The sequence below is a fragment of the Leucoraja erinacea genome, chromosome 1, assembly GCF_028641065.1.
Source record: "Leucoraja erinacea ecotype New England chromosome 1, Leri_hhj_1, whole genome shotgun sequence".
NCBI classification, from domain to species: domain Eukaryota; kingdom Metazoa; phylum Chordata; class Chondrichthyes; order Rajiformes; family Rajidae; genus Leucoraja; species Leucoraja erinaceus.
In genome coordinates, this window is record NC_073377.1 from 140,768,537 (window position 1) to 140,791,237 (window position 22,701).

At 45.7% G+C, this 22,701-nt stretch overlaps 2 protein-coding genes across 2 annotated transcripts in view; both read left to right on the top strand.

The window, feature by feature from the left end:
• The window catches only part of LOC129697128 (calcium uniporter protein, mitochondrial-like), a 35,111-nt gene extending 12,856 nt beyond the window's left edge, over positions 1–22,255 (top strand). Inside the window, exon 4 of the mRNA XM_055635410.1 lies at positions 22,132–22,255. Coding sequence (XP_055491385.1) covers positions 22,132–22,255 — 124 coding nt within the window. The remainder of the gene's footprint in view (positions 1–22,131) is intronic.
• LOC129697184 (von Willebrand factor A domain-containing protein 2-like) overlaps positions 20,870–22,701 on the top strand; it is a 57,237-nt gene continuing 55,405 nt past the window's right edge. Inside the window, exon 1 of the mRNA XM_055635530.1 lies at positions 20,870–21,000. The gene's annotated coding sequence lies outside the window, so the exon portion shown is untranslated. The remainder of the gene's footprint in view (positions 21,001–22,701) is intronic.

Below are 22,701 nucleotides of genomic sequence, written 5' to 3' on the forward strand. Positions count from 1 at the left end.
TCATTGATGGGAAGAATCCTCTGCACCTGCTGAGCGGAGGGGGACTGAGTAGGATGGCCAAAAATCACAGCCGTGTTAGCATTTTATCTAAAATCAATATACAGTGCAAATAGGAAGTTACTCAAAGCACCCAAACCACCATTTGCAGTAGTGCCTTTTAACTTCAACCCAAAGCACCCAAACCACCATTTGCAGTAGTGCCGTTTTACTTCAACCCAAAGCACCCAAACAATCATTTGCAGGCAGTGCCTTTCTACTTCAAACCAACCATATTTTCATTTTTAAACCACATTAAGGGGACTCACAGTTGAGTAGACATGTGTACAGTGTTATTCAGAGCTCAGAAAGACGTGACCCTCTGGCTTCCTCCATCTTGCAGAGACTGAGTGAGGCACACCACTTCTGGGTTTTATAGTCCCTCCCACCAGCAGGGGCAGCAGAGAGAATGGCATTTTATCATTAATATCTCTCTGATTTTTCATCGATGGGAAAAATCCTCTGGTCTCGGAAGTCAGAGGGGGGCTCTGAGCGAGGTGGCCAAAAATGACGGCCTTATAACACTTTTATTTTTCATTGATGGGAAGAATTCTCCGCACCTGCTTAGCGGAGGGGGACTGAGTAAGATGACCAAAAATCAAAGCCGTAAGTGGCAGCGTTTTATCTGAAATCAATATACAGTGCAAACAGGAAGTAAGTGCATTTACAGTACAGGTGCACAACCTTTTATCCGAAGTTCCAAATAACGAAAACCTCCGAATAGCGACATTTTTCAGTCCTTGAAGAAAGGTCCTTGAAAACGTTCACCGAGGGCGGCCCGCAGAGGTGACAACGGAACCTCCGGTCGGTCCTCGAAGAAAGGGGAACTAAATCCCCATTCATAAAAGAGAAGGTGAAGGTATATTGCGCGGGAGGGTTAATAATTGACAATCTGCTGCTGCCTGCCCGCTGAGTTAAAAAGTTCCCACGGTAGACTCACGATACACAGTGTATCGTAAGTCTTGCATGAGAACTTTTTAACTCAGCGGGCAGGCACCAGCAAATTGTCGCTCCCTTAAGTTTCACCCCACCTACACCCCTCTGCTTCCAGGCCATGTGTGTGACCCCTTCCCTCCCCTCTCCAGCTCCCCGCCCATTGCAACGGCGCGGGGGTTTTGCACTGTCTTCACATCGGAGCTAGTGCCAATCACCGGAGACGTCAGGACCAACGGGACACCGGCCCCCAGGCCGACTGCAAGCACGGAGATCCCAGAGACCCACAGCCAGCAGCAGCCCAGCCCCGTTCCAATTCCAGAGGAACACGCTCCCCGTAGGGACCGAAGCTGATGGTGTGCAAGGTACGTCTTGGTCTTGAGGTTGCGGATGAGGGGGCGCAGCTCGGGCTGTGACGTCTCCGGCCACCCCCAGTACAGGAGCTGAGACTGGGAACTGCGGAGTTGTTTGCAGTTGCAGAGGGAGGGGGCAAGGGTGGTACAGTTCCCAGTCTCAGCTGCAGTCCAGAGGGGTGACCGGAGACGTCAGGACCAACGGGACACCGACTGCAAGCACGGAGATCCCAGAAACTCACAGCCAGCAGCAACTCTAGCCCAGCCCCGCTCCAACTCCAGAGGAACCCGGGTTGCGGATGAGGGGGCGCAGCTCGGGCTGTGGGCGAAGTGCCACATGTCGCTGTAGCGGCGCATCGGGGAGCAGGTTCCTGTTGGTCTTGACGTCTCCAGCCATATTCCTGGACAGGAGCTGAGAGACGTCAGGACCACCATAAGCCGCTGCCCGATGCGCCGATACAGCGACAAGTGGCAGTTCGCCCACAGCCCGAGCTGCGCCCCCTCATCGGGACACCGACCCCCAGGCCCACTGCAAGCACGGAGATCCCAGAGACTCACAGCCAGCAACAACTCTAGCCCAGCCCCGCTCCAACTCGAGAGGAACCCGGGTTGCGGATGAGGGGGCGCAGCTCGGGCTGTGGGCGAACTGCCACTTGTCGCCGTAGCGGCCCATCGGGCAGCGGATTCCTCTGGAGTTGGAGGGACAGGGAGACACAGCGGCTTTTGAGAATGGTGGGCAATCACTTCCAAAGTTCTGCCCACACAGTCAGTACACCTCTCCTATATTTGTCTCCCGCACTAAGATTATCTCGCAGAGAATGATCCCAGCCTAACCCTCCCTATTCTCTCCTATTCTGCAAGAAAAAACTACATTGAAGACTCAAACTCGCGATCGAGTAACTGCCGGGATCGAGGTGCAAACGCGCGACCTTGCGGATAGGTAGGCGGCGGTGAGCGGTAGGCGGCGCGACTCTGGTCAGCAGCGGCCTCTGCAGCCTGTCCGCGTTTTTATTATTTATTGTCTGTGTTTTTATGTAGTTTTTGTTATTTTATGTTGGGGTGTGTGTGTGGGGGATGGGGGTGGAGTGGGAGGTGGGGGGGGGGGACTTTTGAATCTCTCCCTGCACTGGAGACCCAACCTTTTCTTGTCAGGTCTCAGTTGTCGTTGGGGCCGCAACGAGGAGCGGCCTCCAACAGGAAGAAGCCGGGGACTCAGGTGCCGACTCACCTCACCGTCGCGGAGCTGGCCGAGACCGGAGCGGGTGGAGCGGTGGAGGAGCGCTGCCGCTGCCGCTGCTGCTGCTGCTGCTGAGTCGGAGGCTGCTGCTGCGGGTCTGGCGGACGGCGGCACCGGGAGCCCGCGGGTCCCTGGAGGGAGACCGCTTTTCGGGGCTCCTGCAACGGCGACTTCTCCCGCCCGAGTTGCGGGGTCGAAGAGCTCCTGGAGAGGGGCCTAGCACCACTGCCCCGCGTGGCTTGGAACGGCCGCGGGACTCTGCGAGCGCACACCAGGGTCTTTAACACCAAGACCCGGTGGGCGACCTCGCATCACCCGGCGTGGCTTTGATGGCCGCGGGACAATCGCCATCGCCAGCCGGGGGCTTTGACTTTGACTCTGACATCGGGGGGGGAGAGAGTGCAGTGGAGAGATAAGTTTATTTGGCCTTCCATCACAGCCATGTGATGGATGTTTATGTAAATTATGTTGTGTCTGGGGTCTATTTGTGTGTAATGTATGGCTGCGGAAACGGCATTTCATTTGGACCTCCAGGGGTCCAAATGACAATTAAATAGACTATTGACTATTGACTATTGATATGAGCCGAGCACTCTACCACTGAGCCAGCCGTTAAAATCTACGCTAAAAATCTTCCATTCCGAAAGCCGAAAAATTCTGAATTACGAAAAGTGTCTGGTCCCAAGGCTTTCGGATAAAAGGTTGTGCACCTGTAGTGCCTTTTAACTTCAAGCCAAAGCACTCAAGCCACCATTTGCAGTAAGTAGTGCCTTTCAACTTCAAGCCAATGCACCCAAGCCACCATTTGCAGTAAGTAGTGCATTTCAACTTCATGCCACCATTTGCAGTAAGTGGTGCCTTTCAACTTCAAGCCAATGCACCCAAGCCACCATTTGCAGTAAGTAATGCCTTTTAACTTCAAGCCATTGCATCCAAGCCACCATTTGCAGTAAGTAGTGCCTTTCAACTTCATGCCAAAGCAACCAAGCCACCATTTGCAGTAAGTAGTGCCTGTCAACCTCATGCCACCATTTGCAGTAAGTAATGCCTTTCAACTTCAAACCAAAGCACCCAATCCACCATTTGCAGTAAGTAGTGCGTTTTCTCTACATCAAGCCAAAGCTCACAAGCCACCACTTGCAGTAAGTAGTGCCTTTCAACTTCATGCCACCATTTTCAGTGCCTTTCAATTTAATGCCAAAGCATCCAAGCTACAGTTTGCAGTAAGTAGTGCCTTTCAACTTCAAGCCACAATTTGCAGTAAGTAGTGCCTTTCAACTTCAAGGCAATGCACCCACGCCCCCATTTGCAGTAAGTAATGCATTTTAACTTCAAGCCATTGCACCCAAGCCACCATTTGCAATAAGTAGTGCCTTTCAACTTCAAGCCAAAGCAACCAAGCCACCATTTGCAGTGAGTAGTACCTTTCAACTTCAAGCCAAAGCAACCAAGCCACCATTTGCAGTAAGTAGTACCTTTCAACTTCAAGCCAAAGCAACCAAGCCACCATTTGCAGTGAGTAGTGCCTTTCAACTTCATGCCACCATTTGCAGTAAGTGGTGTCTTTCAACTTCAAGCCACACCCAAGCCACCATTTGCAGTAGTAGTGCCTTTCAACTTCAAGCCAAAGCTCCCAAGCCACCATTTGCAGTAAGTAGTGCCTTTCAACTTCAAACCAAAGCTCCCAAGCCACCATTTGCAGTAAGTAGTGCTTTCAACTTCAAGCCAAAGTTCTGGAGCGCTAGTATGAACCACTTTAGAACAAATAGCCAATTTTTGCAAGCTTTAGAACCAATAGACATTTTTTGCAAGCTTTGGAACCAATAGACATTTTTTGCAAGCTTTAGAACCAATAGAGATTTTTTTTGCAAGCTTTAGAACCAATAGACATTTTTTTGCAAGCTTTAGAACCAAGCTTTAGACAACCAATAGACACCCTCTGCCTTCCTCCATCTTGAAGAGACTGTGTGGCACACCACTTCCTGGTTTTATAATCCCTCCCCCCTGCCGCCAGCGGGGCAGCAGAGAGAATGGGGAATTTTGTAAAAACATTAATATCTCTGTCATTTTTAATCGACGGGAAAAATCCTCGGCACACATACGGCGGAGGGGGGCTCTGAGCAAGGTGGCCCAAAATGATGGCCGTAGGTGGCGGCATTCTCTCCGAAATCGCAGCACAGATGGCCAAAACCGATCAAGTACAGACTTTTAGTAATATCGAGGGTCTTTTGCTTTTAGCTTAGTTTTTTTTCATCTGTGCAGAATCTGAACTACAAAAATGTCAGAAATTTTGTCCCTTCTGGCTCCGCCCTAGATTTCTCTTCTTCCAGTATCATGAACTATTATGCTTTAAGAAATTAACCCTTTACATTCCACATGATTTTACAAACAATATGGATAGTTATTAACTTTCTTTCTTTCATGGAATGTGAATGGTTTGATCCCATTAAGAGGAAATTTGTTTTTAAAGTTCTTCGTAGACTAATTGCTCAGATTATCTTTGTTCAGGAAACTCATGTAAGGCAAGATGGCAATCAACGATTTTTCAAGTTTTGCAGAGGACAGCAGTTTCATTCAAATTCACAGGCTAAGGTGAAAGGAGTCTCTATTTTTATTGACTCCTCAATTCCGTTTGTTCATTATGAAACAATTTCTGATCCATATGGTAGATTTTTGGTGATTACTGGTGTTCTTCATAACCATAAAGTTGCTATGGTGAATGTTTATGCACCAAATATTGATCACCCTGAGTTTTTTAAACGGTTAATTGCATCCTTTCGTAATTTAAATTAACACTTTTTAATAATGGGTGAAGATATTAACTGTTGTTTGAACCCCTCGATGGACAGATCTGCATCTGATCATGTGCTAAATAAATCAGCTCGTTTTATCAATTCTTTTTTACTTGACTCTGGAATGTTAGAAGTCTGGAGATTCTTACACCCAAATGACAAACAATTTTCTTTTTTCTCTCATGTATATCATAGTTACTCTAGGATTGACTACTTTATAATAGAATCTCGGCTGGTTTCATCAGTCACTGCATGTGCGTATGATGCAATTGTTATTTCTGATCATGCACCATTGAAACTATCAATCAAACTACCTGATTCCAAGTTTAGTGTTAAACAATGACGATTTAATGCTACTTTGCTTCAAGATCTAAATTTTGTTAATTTTATTAAAGATAAGATTGCTTTTTTCTTCTTAGCAAATTCTACTGAAGAAATATCTAATGGTGTAGTCTGGGATGCTTTCAAGGCATATTTTCGTGGACAAATTATTTCATACTCCGCGGGATTAAAAAAACAAACTCAAAATGAAATACGTATATTGGCTGATGAGATTAAAGACATTGATAAAACATATTCAAAAGCTCCTAGTTTAGAGCTCTATAAGAATAGAGTAGAACTTCAATTGAGACATGATTTGTTATTAGTATCACCAATTGAGAATCAGCTACTTAAAACCAAAGGTCAATTTTATACACATGGCGAAAAATCTGGTAAATTACTCGCTAATCAGTTGAAAGCGGTGTCGGCCAAATGTCAGATTACTAAAGTGAGTAAACGGGATGGTACACTAACTGTAGACCATGATGAAATTAATAAATCCTTTCAGGAATTTTATACCTCCCTATACCAATCAGAATTTCTTACTGATTCCAATATAATGCATGAGTTTTTAAAGAAACTGAATTTGCCAAATTTATTACATAATGAGTCTCTGTTGTTAGACGAACCCATAACGGAGGAAGAAATACGGAAAGCAATCCTCTCGATGAATTCTGGTAAAGCTCCTGGTTTAGATGGGTTTACAGTAGAATTTTTAAAGTATATCTCAAGTTTACTGTCTCCCTGGCTATGCAAGGTTTTTAAAGAAGCCTTTTTAATGAATAGATGACCACAATCCTTTTGTGAAGCATCTATTTCTTTAATTCTTAAAAAAGATAAAGACCCTAATGAAGTGACATCATATAGACCTATATCACTGTTAAATGTAGATTCCAAAATGATTTCCAAAATATTAGCTATGAGGTTGGGAAATATTTTACCGCAAATTATTCCTGATGATCAGACGGGTTTTATTAAAAATCGTTACTCATACTTTAATGTTAGGAGATTAATGAATATTGTATATACAGCGTCAAATAAAACTCCAGAATGTGTCCTTTCACTTGATGCCGAGAAGTCGTTTGGCAGAGTAGATGGGAATACTTATTCAATGCACTTGAAAAATTTAAGATTGGTCCAAAATGTATTTCTTGGATCAAGCTGATATATCACATACCTCAGGCTTCTGTACTTACCAATAATCAGAGATCCCCTTTTTTCAGGCTCTTTTGAGGTACTAGACAGGGCTGTCCTTTAAGTAATTTACTGTTTGATATCGCTTTGGAACCTTTGGCCACCGCTATTAGGGAATCCCCTAATATTTTTCGTATTGTTCGCAGGAATAAGACATATAAGCTATCTCTTTATGCAGATGATCTGTTATTATTCATTTCTAACCCTGAGAAATATATTCCTGCAATAGTAGCACTACTTAATCAATTTTGTAGTTTTTCTGGTTATAAACTAAATCTTAGTAAGAGTGAGCTTTTACCATTAAACAATCTAGTTTTGAATATGGACAGTTTCCATTTAGATTGACTACCAAATGTTTTATTTATTTAGGTATTAAGATTACCAAGAAACACAAGGATTTATTTAAAGCTAATTTTACGCCTTTAATTAACCAAATCAAACAACAGTTTACTGAATGGTCTCCGATTCCTTATCTTTAATCGGCCGAATCAATGCTATTAATATGTTTATCTTACCTAAATGTTTGTATTTATTTCAGATGATACCAATTTTAATTGCTAAATCTTTCTTTGATATTATTGACTAAAAATGAATTCATGTATATGGCAGAATAAAAATCCCAGACTAAGTAAAAAAATACTTACAGAAATAAAAAAAGCAGCCCTGAACTAACTGCGTTTCAAAAGAACCTATTTAATTACGGTTTAATAATGGGAAAAAAACTTATACTTAAATTCTGGAAAAACGCCCCAACACCAACGATAAATATGTGGATTTCAAATATGTTCGAAACGTTACACCTGGAAGATATGAGATTCCTTCTAGCAGGCAAACCAGACCACTTCCAAAAAATTTGGTCTGCATTTATCGACTTACTACAAGTATAAGGTGCAACAGAACTCTAAAAATAAATGGTTTCAGGACCTGATGAGGGGGGAGGAAAATACAAAGATGGTATATCCCTTTCAGCTCTGTTTTCTACTTTTAACATAGCTTCTGTTTTCTTTTTCTCTTTTTTCTTTTCTATGGCTTACTTCTTAACTTTTTTTTTCTAACTCTTCGTGCCTAAGGGTCTTTTTTTGATCACTCTTTCACACACTCACTATCCTATCTCACTTTCTTTACTTTTCTTCTTTTTAAACCTTAAAAAATGAAGTGGTACAAGAAATGTATTATGTTATTTTTGGCTTATATTATTGTAATGTACACTACTTCTAATAAATAAATTCATATTAAAAAAAAAAAAAAAAAGAAATGAAAAAAAGACGGTGGTTTGGCACCTTAGATTCTACTATTGTGCAGTTAATGCTCATTATTTAACGTTTTGGACAAAAGATTTAGAAAATACCCACTGCCCAGGATGGATAAATCTTGAACGTGATTCTTTGCAAGGGCTATCATTGGCTTCTATTGTAGGGGCCTCGTTACCTTTTACAATTACGAGATTGAATAAATATACGACTAATCCAATAATAAGACATACATTCCGAATATGGTTTCAATTTCGTAAGTTTTTTGGATTGAGTCCTATCATATCTAATTCTTTCTTCCAACCTTCTGGTACTGATCAAGCCTTTCTGTTATGGAACTCCTTGCAGTTGTGTAAGGCACCAGATAATTACAATTTTATTTGATCATTTATTTGTTGCATTGATGTGAGAACTTGGTAAATTAATGTTTTCATTTTCTAAATGCTTCGACCTCTGAGGTGCAGATCACAGCTCTAATCACTCAGCTATTCACTCTGGAATGGAGGAAATTGGGAACGTTTCGGTTCAAGACCCCGAAACGTTGCCTATTTTGTTCGCTCCATAGATGAAACTCACCCACTGAGTTTCTCCAGCATTTTTGTCTACCTTTCGATTTTCCACCATTTGCAGTTCCTTCTTAAACAGCTATTCACTCTATTCACTCAATTAACAAACTAACAAGTGGCATTGCCACTTTCATTTCACTGTACACCTTGTACGTGTATGTGACAAATAAAGTTGACTTGACTATCCTTTTGCCTCTCGTCCAGGAAGCTTACTCGGGAATATTCACAGGAAGGTGAGGGGAAAGTATGTGAATAAAGTGCCACAGAATTTTGAGCGTGTCTGAATTTCAATTACTGCCTGCATTTTCTTTCTGCTCACAGATCAAATAGGATTTATCTGTTTCTAGTCACTGGGCTTCACACAGGATGTGTTTCAATCATAATTAGTAGGCTTCGGGACTGCAATCATAATTAGTAGCTTCAACAGCTGCTGGAATGTGAACCGCACATCCTGGCAAACTAAAAGCAGATGCACCTGGAGTATTGGAAACGTTGGCAGAGAATCTGTATGAGCAGGTTTGAGTGCCGGTGGTCGAAGAAGAGCATTTGAATTGAGTGAATTGTGGAGTTTCCAAGCATAGACTGCACTAGAAATTGAGCAGCATTTTGTGACTAGATTTGTCCAAAGGCAGACTGTTGCTGCGTCCTAACCATTTGTCAATCTATGAGAAGAACAAGTAGACAACTCCTCCTCCATCGACTCTGTCTAAGGACCCTGACAGCCTTTTCAGTTGAGGCAGTGGTTCACTTGCACCTCCTCCAACCTCAACTACTGCATCTACTTTTTCAGGTGGGGACCCCTATCTATCAGCGAGACCAGTTGCAGGCTCGGCGATCGTTTCGCTGAACATCTCCGCTCAGTCCGCCAAAAACCTACCTGATCTCCCGGTTGCTAAAAAATGTAACTACCCCTCCCATTCCCACACTGACCTTTCAGCCCTGGGTATCCTCCATTGTCAGAGTGAGCCCCAGTGCAAATTGTAGAAACAGCACCTCATATTTCAATTGGGCAGTTTACACCCCAGCGGTATGAACATTGACTTCTCTACTTCAAGTAACCCTTGCTTTCCCTCTCTCTCCATCCCTCCCCTTCCCAGTTCTCCCACCAGGCCGACTGTCCTGATTACTTTCTATCTCTGATTGTTTTGTTGTCCTAGCTGACAATGATCGCGATTCTACATTTTCCTCGATTTTCATCTCTTTTGATCTCTTGCACTTTTTTTTATCTCTGTGACTCCCTCTCCCCTGACTCAGTCTGAAGAAATATCTCGAACCGAAACGTCACCCATTCCGTCTATCTGGAGTTGTAACTGTCCCGCGAGTTACTCCAGCATTTTGTGTTCCAGCATCTGCGGATCCTTCCTACTCTAGACAATAGTAAATCATAGAAACATAGAAAATAGGTGCAGGAGGAGGCCATTCAGCCCTTCGAGCCAGCACCGCCATTCATTGTGATCATGGCTGATCGTTCCCTATTAATAACCCGTGCCTGACTTCTCCCCATATCCCTTGACTCCACTGGCCCCTAGAGCTCTAGTCTAACTCTCTCTTAAATCAATCCAGTGATTTGGCCTCCACTGCCCTCTGTGGCAAGGAATTCCATAAATTCACAACTCTCTGGGAGAAAAAAGTTTTTTCTCACCTCAGTCGTAAATGACCTCCCCTTTATTCTAGGACTGTGGCCCCTGGTTCTGGACTCGCCCAATATAGGGAACATTTTTTCCTGCATCTAGCTTGTCCAGTTAATTTTTAATTTTATATTTCTAAAATATGCCCCCTCATCCTTCTAAAGTCCAGTGAATACAAGCCTAGTCTTTTCAATCTTTCCTCATATGACAGTCCCGCCATCCCAGGGATCAATCTCGTGAACCTACGCTGCACTGCCTCAATCACAAGGAAGTCCTTCCTCAAATTAGGAGACCAAAACTGTACACAATACTCCAGATCTGGTCTCACCAGAGCCCTATACAACTCCAGAAGAACCTCTCTACTCCTATACTGAAATCCTCTTGTTATGAAGGCCAACATTCCCATTAGCTTTCTTCACTGCCTGCTGTACCTGCACGCCAACTTTCAGTGACCGGTTTACAAGGACACCTAAGTCTCGCTGTACCTCCCCCTTACCTAACCTAACCCCATTGAGTTAATAATCTGAACCCTTATTTTTTCCGCCAAAGTGGCTAACCTCACATTTATCTATATTATGCTGCATCTGCCAGGCATCTGCCCACTCACTCAACCTGTCCAGGTCATCCTGCAACCTCTTAACATCCTCTTCACAGTTCACACTGCCACCCAGCTTTGTGTCATCTGCAAACTTGCTAGTGTTGCTCCTAATTCCCTCTTCCATATCATTAATATATATGGTAAACAGTTGCGGCCCCAACACCGAGCCTTGCGGCACTCCACTTGCCACTGCCTGCCATTCTGAAAAGGACCCGTTCACTCCTACTCTTTGCTTCCAGTCTGCCAACCAATTTTTTATCCATGTCAACACCCTACCCTCAATACCATGTGCTCTAATTTTAGTCACCAGCCTCCCGTGCAGGATCTTATCAAAGGCTTTCTGAAAGTCTAGATACACTACATCCACTGGCACCCCTTCATCCATTTTACTTGTCACATCGTCAAAAAATTCCAGAAGATTAGTCAAGCATGATTTCACTATCATAAATCCATGTTGACTTGGACTAATCCTTTTACTGCTATCCAAATGCCACATTATTACCTCTTTAATAATTGACTCCAGCATCTTTCCCACCACCAAAGTCAGGCTAACTGGTCTGTAATTCCCCGTTTTCTCTCTCGCTCCTTTCTTGAAAAGTGGGATAACATTAGCTATCCTCCAATCCACACGGACTGATCCTGAATCTATTGAACATTGGAAAATAATCACCAATTCATCCACTATTTCTAGAACCACCTCCTTGAAGACCCTGGGATGCAGACCATCAGGCCTAGGGGATTTATCATCCTTCAGTCCCATTAGCCTACCCAATACTATTTCCCGCCTAATGAAAATGTCTTTCAGTTCCTCTACCCCCTTAGATCCTCTGTCTTCCAGTACATCTGGGAGATTGTTTGTGTCTTCCTTAGTGAGGACAGATCCGAAGTACCTATTCAACTCTTCTGCCATTTCCTTGTTGCCCATAATAATTTCACCCGTGTCTGCCTTCAAGGGACCTACATTTGACTTGGCTATTCTTTTTCCCTTAACATATCTAAACAAGCTTTTACTGTCCTTCTTTATATTCCTGGCCAGCTTCCCTTCGTACTTTATCTTTTCAGCCCGTATTGCCCGTTTTGTTTCCTTCGGTTGTCCTATGAAAGTTTCCCAATCCTCTGGCTTCCGGCTACTCTTTGCTGTGTTATACATCTTTTCTTTTAGTTTTGTTCTATCCCTAACTTCTCTTGTCAGCCACAGTTGCCTCCTACTCCCCTTAGAATCTTTCTTCCTTTTAGGAATGAAATGATCCTGCATCTTCCGGATTATGCCGATAAATTCCTGCCATTGCTGTTCCACCGCATTCCTGCTAGGATACCTTTCCAGTCTATCTTGGCCAGCTCCCCTCTCATGCCTTCATAGTCCCCTTTGTTCAAGTGCATCTCTGCCATTTCCGATTTAACGTTCTCCTTCTCAATTTTCTGTTTAACAATATTTTGATTTCTATTCCCATTGAACATATCAGTAATAAAATTTGGGAAGATATATGTTGGCTGTCTGTGAACCTATTTATATAATTATCACAGAACAGAATCACTCACTGTGACTGCATTTTGAAAACAACAATAATAATCTTTTATCAAGACTATTTACACTTGCAGTAATATCAAAGTAATTAAAATGAATTGGAAAGAATTATAATTATGTATCTCATCAAAAAGGTATTTAATTTTGGGCTTACATATCTTCATAAAATAATGCACCTGTGCTACTTCATTGCATACTCCAGATTCTCTGCAAGTATGAACAAGACTTAACCTCTGTCCAAATTACTGCTCTGGGCATAGTTTGGTACGGAATGATTTGAGTGCCACGTGATGGGTCACTGAACATATTCTTGTGGATGTTGTTGAAGGCTGCATCTGCCCTGATGTGAATAAAACTGCAAGGCTTTCCTTATCTTGCCGTCAACGAAGAAATTAGGAATATCACAATCCAGGAAAAAGAATCTGGAGTATGTTCTCCCAAAACTAACAATGAAACCAGACTAAATGAGTACATTTAGTTTGTGTGATAGGCTTCAGGTATTGCTGAGGTTGAAAAGGTTTTAGTATACATTGTCATAATTTCTTGATTAATAGCCAATAATTGACATTAACCACAACTATGTTATGACCACTGAGCAGTCCGTCACTGGCTTTGACCACCCCACCATCAAAGGGATCTATTGAAGTTGCTGCCTCAAAAAGGCAGTCAACATCATCAAAGACCCACACAATCTTGGCCACACACTCACCATTACCATCGGGAAGAAGGAACAGGAGCCTGAAAACTGTAATGTCCAGGTTCAGGAACAGCTTCTTCCCTACAGCCATCAAGCTATTAAACACGACAACAAATAAGCTCTGAACTGCAGCAGACTATTATTATTGTTGCACTATATTTGTTATTTATTGAGTATGTGTGAATATGTGTGTGTGTGTGTATATACATATATATATATATATATATATATATATATAAAATTACATCACAACGGTGCCAGCCTCCAGAGTGAGCACCAACGCTGCGTTCTGTGACCAACCCTCCCGTGTGACGCCATCTCCTCACTCCCCACATTGGGGGATGGGGCGCAACGGGTCCCACTTGGTCTAGTATGTTTAGGCTAAGTGGGACCCGTTGGGTCCTATATTCACACGGGGTGGGCTGGTCCCCCAATGCAATATTCCATCTCTCCAGCAATTCCAATATTGGTGGCCAGTTGGGGGGGGGGGAGGGGGTTCTGGAGTGCTAGTATGGGTGTTGTGAGCCGAATGGACTGGTTTCCAGAGGGCTACTATGGACATTGTGGGCAGAATGGATTATTGGGCTGACAGCTCAGTAACTCAGGCCTGGTGGGCTGGCAGCTCAGTCACTCAGGCCTGGTGGGCTGGCAGCTCAGAAACTGCCAGGAATTCTGCCTAAAACAGGTGAGAGACTCTGTGAGATAAAAGGGGGAGAGGGTGGAGAATCAATTTTAGACATGCTTCATCTTTTTCTGCAGATCACAGCAATGAAGGAGGAAAGTCTATCCTAGCCTGGGTCTCACAGGGAGCCAATAAAGGGAGGGAGAAAAATACTGGGGTGAGGTTTAATACTTGAAGGGGGAATACTTACTGGTGGGCTGAAGGGACTCCTCCTGGGCTAGTACAGGCTTGATGGGCTGAAGTGGCTCTTTAAAAAAAAAAAATCTAAGTGAAAGGCACTTTTTCTGGACTTTTCCTGGCATGGCACGGGCCTTTTGGACCAAAATGCTCCTTTTGGGCTAATACGGGCATTTTGGGCACAAGGGATGGTTTCCCCACTGATGGGGGCCTTGTGGGTTGAAATGAGTGGTTTCAGGCAGGCCAAACAACTCATTTGATTTCATTTCTATTTCAATTTCAAGCACAGGGCAGGCCAAACAACTCATTGCATTTTCATTTCACTTCCATTGCAGTTTCAAACTCAGGGCAGGCCGAACAGTTCATCACATTTTCATTTCACTTCCAATGCGATTGCAGTTTCAAGCACAGGGCAGTCCGAACAGTTCATTGCATTTTCTTTTCACTTCCATTACCATTGCAGTTTCAAGCACATGGCAGGCAGAACAGTTCATTGCATTTTCATTTCACTTCTTTTGCCATTGCAGTTTCAAGCACAGGGCAGGCCAAATGCTCTTTGCATTTTCATTTCATTTCCATTGCCATTGCAGTTTCAAAGCACAAGGCAGGCTAAACAGCTGATTGCATTTTGATTTCATTTCCCTGGCCATTGCAGTTTCAAAGCACACGGCAGGCCAAACAGCTGATTGCATGTTCACTTCATTCCCATTGCCATTACAGTTTCAAAGCACAGGGCATGCCAAACAGCTCATTGCATTTTCATTTCCATTGCCATTGCACTTTCAAAGCACAGGGCAGGCCAAACAGCTCATTGCATTTTCATTTCATTTCCATTCCCATTGCAGTTTCAAAGCACAGGGCAGGACAAACAGCTCATTGCATTTTCATTTCATTTCCATTGCCATTGCAGTTTCAAAGCACAGGGCAGGCCAAACAGCTGATTGCCTTTTCATTTCATATCCATTGCCATTGCAGTTTCAAAGCACAGGGCAGGCTGAACAACTGATTGCATTTTCATTTTATTTCCATACCCATTGCAGTTTCAAAGCACAGGGCAGGCTAAACAGCTGATTGCATTTTCATTTCATTTCTATTGCCATTGCAGTTTCAAAGCACAGGGTAGGTCAAGCAGTTCATTGCATTTTCATTTCATTTCCATTGCCATTGCAGTTTCAAAGCACAGGGCATGCCAAACAGCTCATTGCATTTTCATTTAATTTACATTCTTATTGCAGTTTCAAAGCACAGGGTAGGTCAAGCAGTTCATTGCATTTTCATTTAATTTCCATTGCCATTGCACTTTCAAAGCTTAGGGCAGGCCAAACAGCTGATTGCAATTTCATTTCCATTGCCATTGCCATTGCACTTTCAAAGCACAGGGCAGGCCAAACCGATTGCATTTTCATTTCATTTCCATTGCCATTGCCATTGCAGTTTCAAAGCACAGGACAGGCCAAACAGCTCATTGCATTTTCATTTCATTTCCATTCCCATTGCAGTTTCAAAGCACAGGGTAGGTCAAGCAGTTCATTGGATTTTCATTTCATTTCCATTGCCATTGCACTTTCAAAGCTTAGGGCAGGCCAAACAGCTGATTGCAATTTCATTTCCATTGCCATTGCACTTTCAAAGCACAGGGCAGGCCAAACAGCTCATTGCATTTTCATTTCATTTCCATTGCCATTGCAGTTTCAAAACACAGGGCAGGCCAAACAGCTCATTGCATTTTTATTTCATTTCCATTGCAATTACAGTTTATAGCACAGGGCAGGCCAAACAACTAATTTCATTTTCATTAAGGGCTAACAAATCATTTATTCTAGTACATTGCAGACTTACATTTCAGTTGATTCACAGCAGAATGAGAGTCATGGCCTCTCCCTCGAGATCTTGCAGAGAGTCTGAGTCTGACCAGGCATCCGGGGTTTTATAGTCCGAACCCGCCCCCAAACGGGAGAGAGGTGTGGGAGAGAGGGGGGGACTGGAGGGCGGGATGGAGGGGGGTTGGGGAGGGGGAAGGGGGAGGGGAGGAGGGAGAGTTGGATGGAGAAGGGGGCGAGGGGAGCAGGAGGGGTTGGGGGAGAGAGAGATGGGAGGGGAGGGAGAGAGGGGTGGGGGAGGGGAGGGGGAGAGAGGTGGGGGAGGGGGAGGAGAGAGAGGAGATGGAGGGGGGAGGGGGAGGAGGAGGAGGGGGGAGCGGGGGAGAGGGGGAGAGAGGAGGGAGAGAGGGGGAGGGGAGGAGGGAAGAGGGGGATGGGGAGGATGGGGGGAGGGAACTAGGAGAGGGACGGGAGAGGAGACGGGAGATGAAGGGTGAGAGGGGGATGGGGGGGGAGATTGTGGAGGGGAGGGGAGGAGGGGGGAGGGGTAAGGAGGAGGGAGGGAAAGAGTGGGGAGGAGAGGTGAGAGGGGGAGGGGGAGAGAGGAAGTGGGAAAGAGGGGGGGGGGAGAGAGGGGGGAGGGGGGGGGGGGGGGGGGGGGGGGGAGAGGGGGGAGGGAGGGGAGGGAGGGGAAGGGGGAGGGGGAGAGGGGAGGGAGAGGGAGAGAGGAGAGGGAGAGAGAGGGGGTAGGAGAGGAGGGGGGAGGAGAGGAGTGGAGAGGGGGGGTAGGGGAGCGAGGGTAGGGGTAAGAGGTGGGGAAGGGAAACAGAGGGGTAAGGGGAGAGGAGGAGGGGGGAGAGAGGGAAGGGGGTGGGGAAGAGACGAAAGAAGAGGGGGGGGGGGGGATGGAAAGTGGAGAAGGGAGGAGGAGGCGGGAGGAGAGAGGGAGAGGGAGATGGGGGAGAGGGGGAGGAGAGAGGGGTGGGGGGGGTTTAGGGAGAGTTGGGAGGGGGAGAGAGGTGGGGGGAGGAGAAGGGGAGGGAGGAGAAAAAAAGGGGAGGAGAGGGGGAGAGAGGTGATGGAGGGGGGGGAAGAGTGGGGAGAGAGGAGAGAAGGGGGGGGGAAGAGGGGGAGGGGGAGAGAGGGAAAGGGGTGAGAGAAGAGGCAAGGGGGGGAATGTGAAAGGGGGAGAGGGAGGGGGTGGGAAGTGGGGGAGAGGGAGAAGGGGAGGAGGGAGGGAAAGGGGGGGGGTGGGGGAGAGCAAGAGGGAAGAGGGACATCAGGAGGAGCAGAGGTTATTTTTAAAGGGGGAAAGGGGGAGGGTGGGAGAGGAGAGGGAGATGGAGAAGGGGAGGAGAGGAGGGATAGAGGGAGGGGGGAGAGAGAAGGATGGGGGAGGGAGAGAGAGGAAGATGGGTGAGGGGGAGAGAGGTGGTGGGGGAGGGGGGAGGTGGGAGATGGGGTGGGAGGGAGGGGGAAAGAGAGTGTGGAGGTAGGGGGAGAGGGGTGGGGGGGGAGAGAGGGGAAATAGTGGGGAGGGAGAGTAGAAGGGGGAGGGTAGGGACAGTCCATCTGTTCCCCATTCCATATGACACACCCTAATCCTCTTTCTCTATTCCCACACACGTGATGACGCGCTTCAACACAGGCTACGGGGGTGGGGGGGGGGGGGGGGGGAGGGAGGGGAAGGAAGGGGCTGGTGCTGGGGATGCTAATAAAGGAATATGTAAATGATCCATTCCAATTGGACATCTGTGAGCATTGGGCATTGTGACATCACATGGTTGAACGTTCACCAACATGTTAAGGGTGAGAGCAGTTTTTTTTAGATTTTGGGGGGGGGGGGCGCGGGGGGGGGGGAAGGTTTTTATTAAAAATGTGTACATAAACACGACGAAATTTAATCAGGAGTGGATACTTGGGATGAAAAGTGAAATTTCTACAGAATTGGAAAAAATCTCAGCGATTCTGCGTCTGGTGTTGGCGTAGCAACGAATTAAAGGCTGGCAGCCACAAGTCAGAAACACACCCGGCCACACAGGCAGCCGGACACAGTTTTATATTATAATATATATATATATATATATATTTATACACTTAACTTTTTTCCCAATTATTATATAATTTACAGGGTACTATGTTTATATATTCTGTTGTGCGAATGTAAGAAATTCAGTGTTCTGCTTGGGAATAAACAATAACAATAAACCCCCACAGGCTCTCTTGACTTGCTTGTCCCGTCATTGGCTTTGCAATGATAGGATAAAGAAGTAGCATTGCTGGCATCTTTCTGGTGCTTTGAGGTGTCTTCGTTAAAAATTCTGTTGTCGGATGTATGTCAGATAGAGGTTAAGGATCATTACTGTCTAATAGTCTAACCTTGGCAAGGCCAGCAGCAAAATCAAGGACAAGTCACACCCTGACCACTCCCTCTTCTCCCCTCTCCCATCAGGCAAAAGGTCTCGAAGTGTGAAAATACCTCTATTTCCATCCGCTTCCGTGAATGACTAGAAGCTCAAACTCTGCAACATAAGCATTAGCATGCTGCAATGACCGGTGTTGGGATGACCTTTGTTCTGGAGCCGATCACTTGCATCAAACAGTTTCCCATTAGTGCAGCAGATTGGAGTGTGGGAGGAACTCGACGATCTCGGAGAAGACTCACGTAGGTCACGAGGGGAACGTACAAACTCCGTACAGACAAGCTCCCATAGTCGGTATCGAACCCGGGGCTCTGGGGCCGTTAGGCAGCAACTCTACCGCTGCGCCACCTTGCCACCCACTAAACTAAACTAAACAAAACTAAACTAAACATTTCAGATTGCCTGGGACCCTTTTTTTAGAATGATTGGAGCAGGGAAAAAGAAAATTGAGGGGAGGGGAGAGAAAGGCAGATGCTGGCAGGACAAAGCCTGGCAAATGATAGATGAGGGGTGGGGGGAGGGTTGAATGGAAGATGTGTGGAGTAAGTGACTAAGGCTAGGGATGAAAAGGAGACTACAGGATGTCTGAAGAGGAAAAAGATGGGGAGGAATGTAAAGGCAGAGGGAGGGATGTAGGCGGAAGGGGATGGGTGGGGGGGGGGGGGTAGGAAAGAGTGGAGGGATTGAAGTGAAATGATGGGCTGGGGGTGGGAGATGGCCATAGGAAAGAGGGGAAAGGAGCAGGATGAATGGGATGGGGTAGTGGGAGAAATTGGGGTGTGCCAGGGTGGACACAGGGAAGTGAGGTTATTTACCACTATGTCCATATCTTTGGTATGTAAGATACCCAAACAGATTATGAGATTCCTTGTGTCCCCATCATTACCACAATGCTACCTTACCCAACCCAACAAATGGACTGCCAATTCATAGACAACAGCATCAACAATGGTAAAGACTGGTTGGAGTAATTTAATAATTAAACATATATTTGATGACCTCCTGTGCACTGCAACTGAACCACCCTACCACAATCAGAGGGCAGTGCTGAACTACTATCTACCTCTTTGATGATCCTCAGACTTCCCTTGATCAAACTTTGCTGGCTTTACCTTGCACTAAATATTATTCCCTTATCATGTATCTATACACTGTAAATGGATTGTTTGTAATCATGTATTGTCTTTCTGCTGATTGGATAGCACACATCAAAAGCTTTTCACTGTACCTCGGTACACGTGACAATAAACTAAACTATGCTAAACTAGACTTGCAGGAATCACACAATCAGTAAAATGCAGTTAATGTATCAGTTATATAGTTTAAAGATCGTAAAGTTTTATTGTTATTTGAACTGTTTTTAATATATATTTATTTCGCAAACTGTAAATGTGTATGTTAGAAATGTATAAGCATCGAACATTGTTCCAGTGGAGTGGGCTAGGAAGGAACTGCAGATACTGGTTTACACCGAAGATAGACACAAAATGCTGGAGTAACTCAGCGGGACAGGTAGCACCTCTGGAGAGAAGGAATGGGTGACGTTTCGGGTCGAGACCCTTCTTCAGACTGAGAGTAGCCCTCTCCCCTGACTTCCAGTCTGAAGAAATCTCGATATTACAGGTGCCAGGGGTTATGTGGAGAAGGCAGGAGAATGGGGTTAGGAGGGAGAGATAGATCAGCCATGATTGAATGTTTAAGAGGGAACTGCAGATGCTGGAGAATCGAAGGTTACACAGAAAAGCTGGAGAAACTCAGCGGGTGCAGCAGCATCTATGGAGCGAAGGAAATAGGCAACGTTTCGGGCCAAAACCCTTCTTCAGACTGATCGGGGATGGGGGTGGGTGGGGACAAGAAAGGGAAAAGGAGGAGTAGCCAGAAGGCTGGAGGGTGGGAGGAGACAGCAGGGGAGCTGAGGAAGGGGAGGAGACAGCAAGGACTAACAGAATTGGGAGAATTCGATGTTCATGCCCCGGGGGTGTAGAGTCCCCAAACGGAATATGAGGTGCTGTTCCTCCAGTTTCCGGTGCTGCTCGCTGTGGCCATGGAGGAGACCCAGGACAGAGAGGTCGGAGGCGGAGTGGGAGGGGGAGTTGAAGTGCTGAGCCACCGGGAGGTCAGCTTGGTTATTGCGGACCGAGCGGAGGTGTTCGGCGAAACGATCGCCCAACCTCCGCCTTGGTCTCACCGATATAGATCTGCTGGCATCTAGAGCATCTAGAGCAGCCCCGATCAGTCTGAAGAAGGGTTTCGGCCCGAAACGTTGCCTATTTCCTTCGCTCCATAGATGCTGCTGCACCCGCTGAGTTTCTCCAGCTTTTCTGTGTAGCCATGATTGAATGGTGGAGTAGACTTGATGGGCCGGTTGGCCTAATTCTGCTCCTATCACATGACCTTATGAATCTATGACCCGAAACTTCACTTATTCCTTCTCCCTGACCCACTGAGTCACTCCAGAATTTTGTGTCTATCCCCAGCAGAATGGGGTATGGATTGAGATTTTTAACCCAACTCGATTTTCCTTTCAGATGTTCTTTTTTTTCCTCAGTGTATGTAACCTCTGGGCGTGGTTAAAGGATGTTTAGTTCAGGCATGTGTGTCTGGGGGAAGACTATGACACGTGGAATCTGAGCTGTGGATTACGCTAGCCGGAACGTGGGGTTTGGTTGTCCTTGGTTGCATTGGCGTCGCAAGATCCACTTCATGTACCTGCATGCGAGAGATTTCATTCTCCAGCACCTACGAATCCGTCTCCCCGAACTAGCGAGGTAAACATCAACCCTTAACCTTTAACGTTTCCAGGGGCATGCTCAATCATGTGTGGGGAGAAACTGCAGATGCTGGTTTACACCGAAGATAGACACAAATACTGGAGTAACTCAGCGGGACAGACAGCATCTCTGGAGAGAAGGAATGGGTGACGTTTCAAGTCGAGACCCTTCTTCAGAATTTACCCAGTCCTCTCATCCAGAGATGCTGCTTGTCCCCCTGAGTTACATTTTGAGTCTATGCTCGATCATTTGTTCAGTCTTTACTGCGCTTTCCAGAAGTACGTCGCGTTCCTCTTCAGTTATGAATGAAAAATCCTGACTCAACGACGCAAGTTTAGTCAATGGTCTAAATTGCAACAAAAACAGCAGAACTCGTTATTTCATGTGCAGGGAGGAACTGCAGATGCTGGTTTAAACTGAGGATAGACACAAAATGCTGGAGTGGCTCAGCGGGACTTATTTCAGTTGTTATTTCATTCTGGCTTTACCCGTCTCCGAAAATACATCAGCCTGAGGCACGATCTGTTATTTTGGCAGCCGGTTTCCTAAATCTTGCTGTAGTTTAAGTGACAAAGATCGTTGAAGGCGAGGGACAGCTAAAGTCCATTTAAATCTGCAGCGTCTCAATTCCCAGCTCAAAGAACAGACTCTCAGTCTGAAGAAAGGTCTCGACTCGAAACGTCGCCTATTGCTTTTCTCCAGAGATACTGCCTGTCCCGCCGAGTTACTCCAGCTGTTTGTGTCTATCTTCGGTTCCTTCCTAAACAGCCTCACCTTTGGTGTTCCCGTTTTTTTGTTTTCTCAGTGTATGTAACCTCTGCGTTTTTTTCCCCCCACACAAAGTGTAACTTTGGAAATAATCAGAGATTATTCACAACGGCCAGACACTCTGATAGATTGTGTTGGAAGGAACTGCAGACGCTGGTTTAAACCGAAGATAGACACAACATGCTGGAGTAACTCAGTGGGACAGGCAGCATCTCTGGAGAGAAGGAATAATGGGTGATGTTTCGGGTCGAGACCCTTCTTAAGAATTCACCCATTCCTTCTCTCCAGAGATGCTGCCTGTCAAACTGAGTTACTCCAGCTTTTTTGTGTCACTCTGATAGATTATTGGAATTGTTTTAGAGGGCTTTTTGATGTTCTTACAAGAAGTCCCTGGAAGCCGCCTCGGAGAAGGGACGGTGAACGCCTTGTCTCAGTTGCTTGCCCTCTGGATCCGGACAACGTTCAAACCAAGAGGGATACGTGAACTAAATGTAACATCTCTAAAGTTTGCGGATGACACAAAGTTGGGTGGCAGTGTGCGCTGCGCGGGGGATGCGATAAGGCTGCAGGGTGACTTGGCTAGGTTGGGTGAGTGGGCAGATGCATGGAAGATGCAGTATAATGTGGACAAATAGACAATAGGTGCAGGAGGAGGCCATTCGTCCCTTCGAGCCAACACCGCCATTCAATGTGATCACGGCTGATCATCCCCAATCAGTACCCCGTTCCTGCCTTCTCCCCATATCCCCTGACTCCACTATCTTTAAGAGCCCTATCTAGCTCTCTCTTGAAAGTATCCAGAGAACTGCCCTCTGAGGCAGAGAATTCCACAACTCTCTGTGTGAAAATGTGTTTCCTCATCTCCGTTCCAAATGGCTTACCCTTTATTCTTAAACTGTGGCCCCTGGTTCTGGACTCCCCGAATGTGAG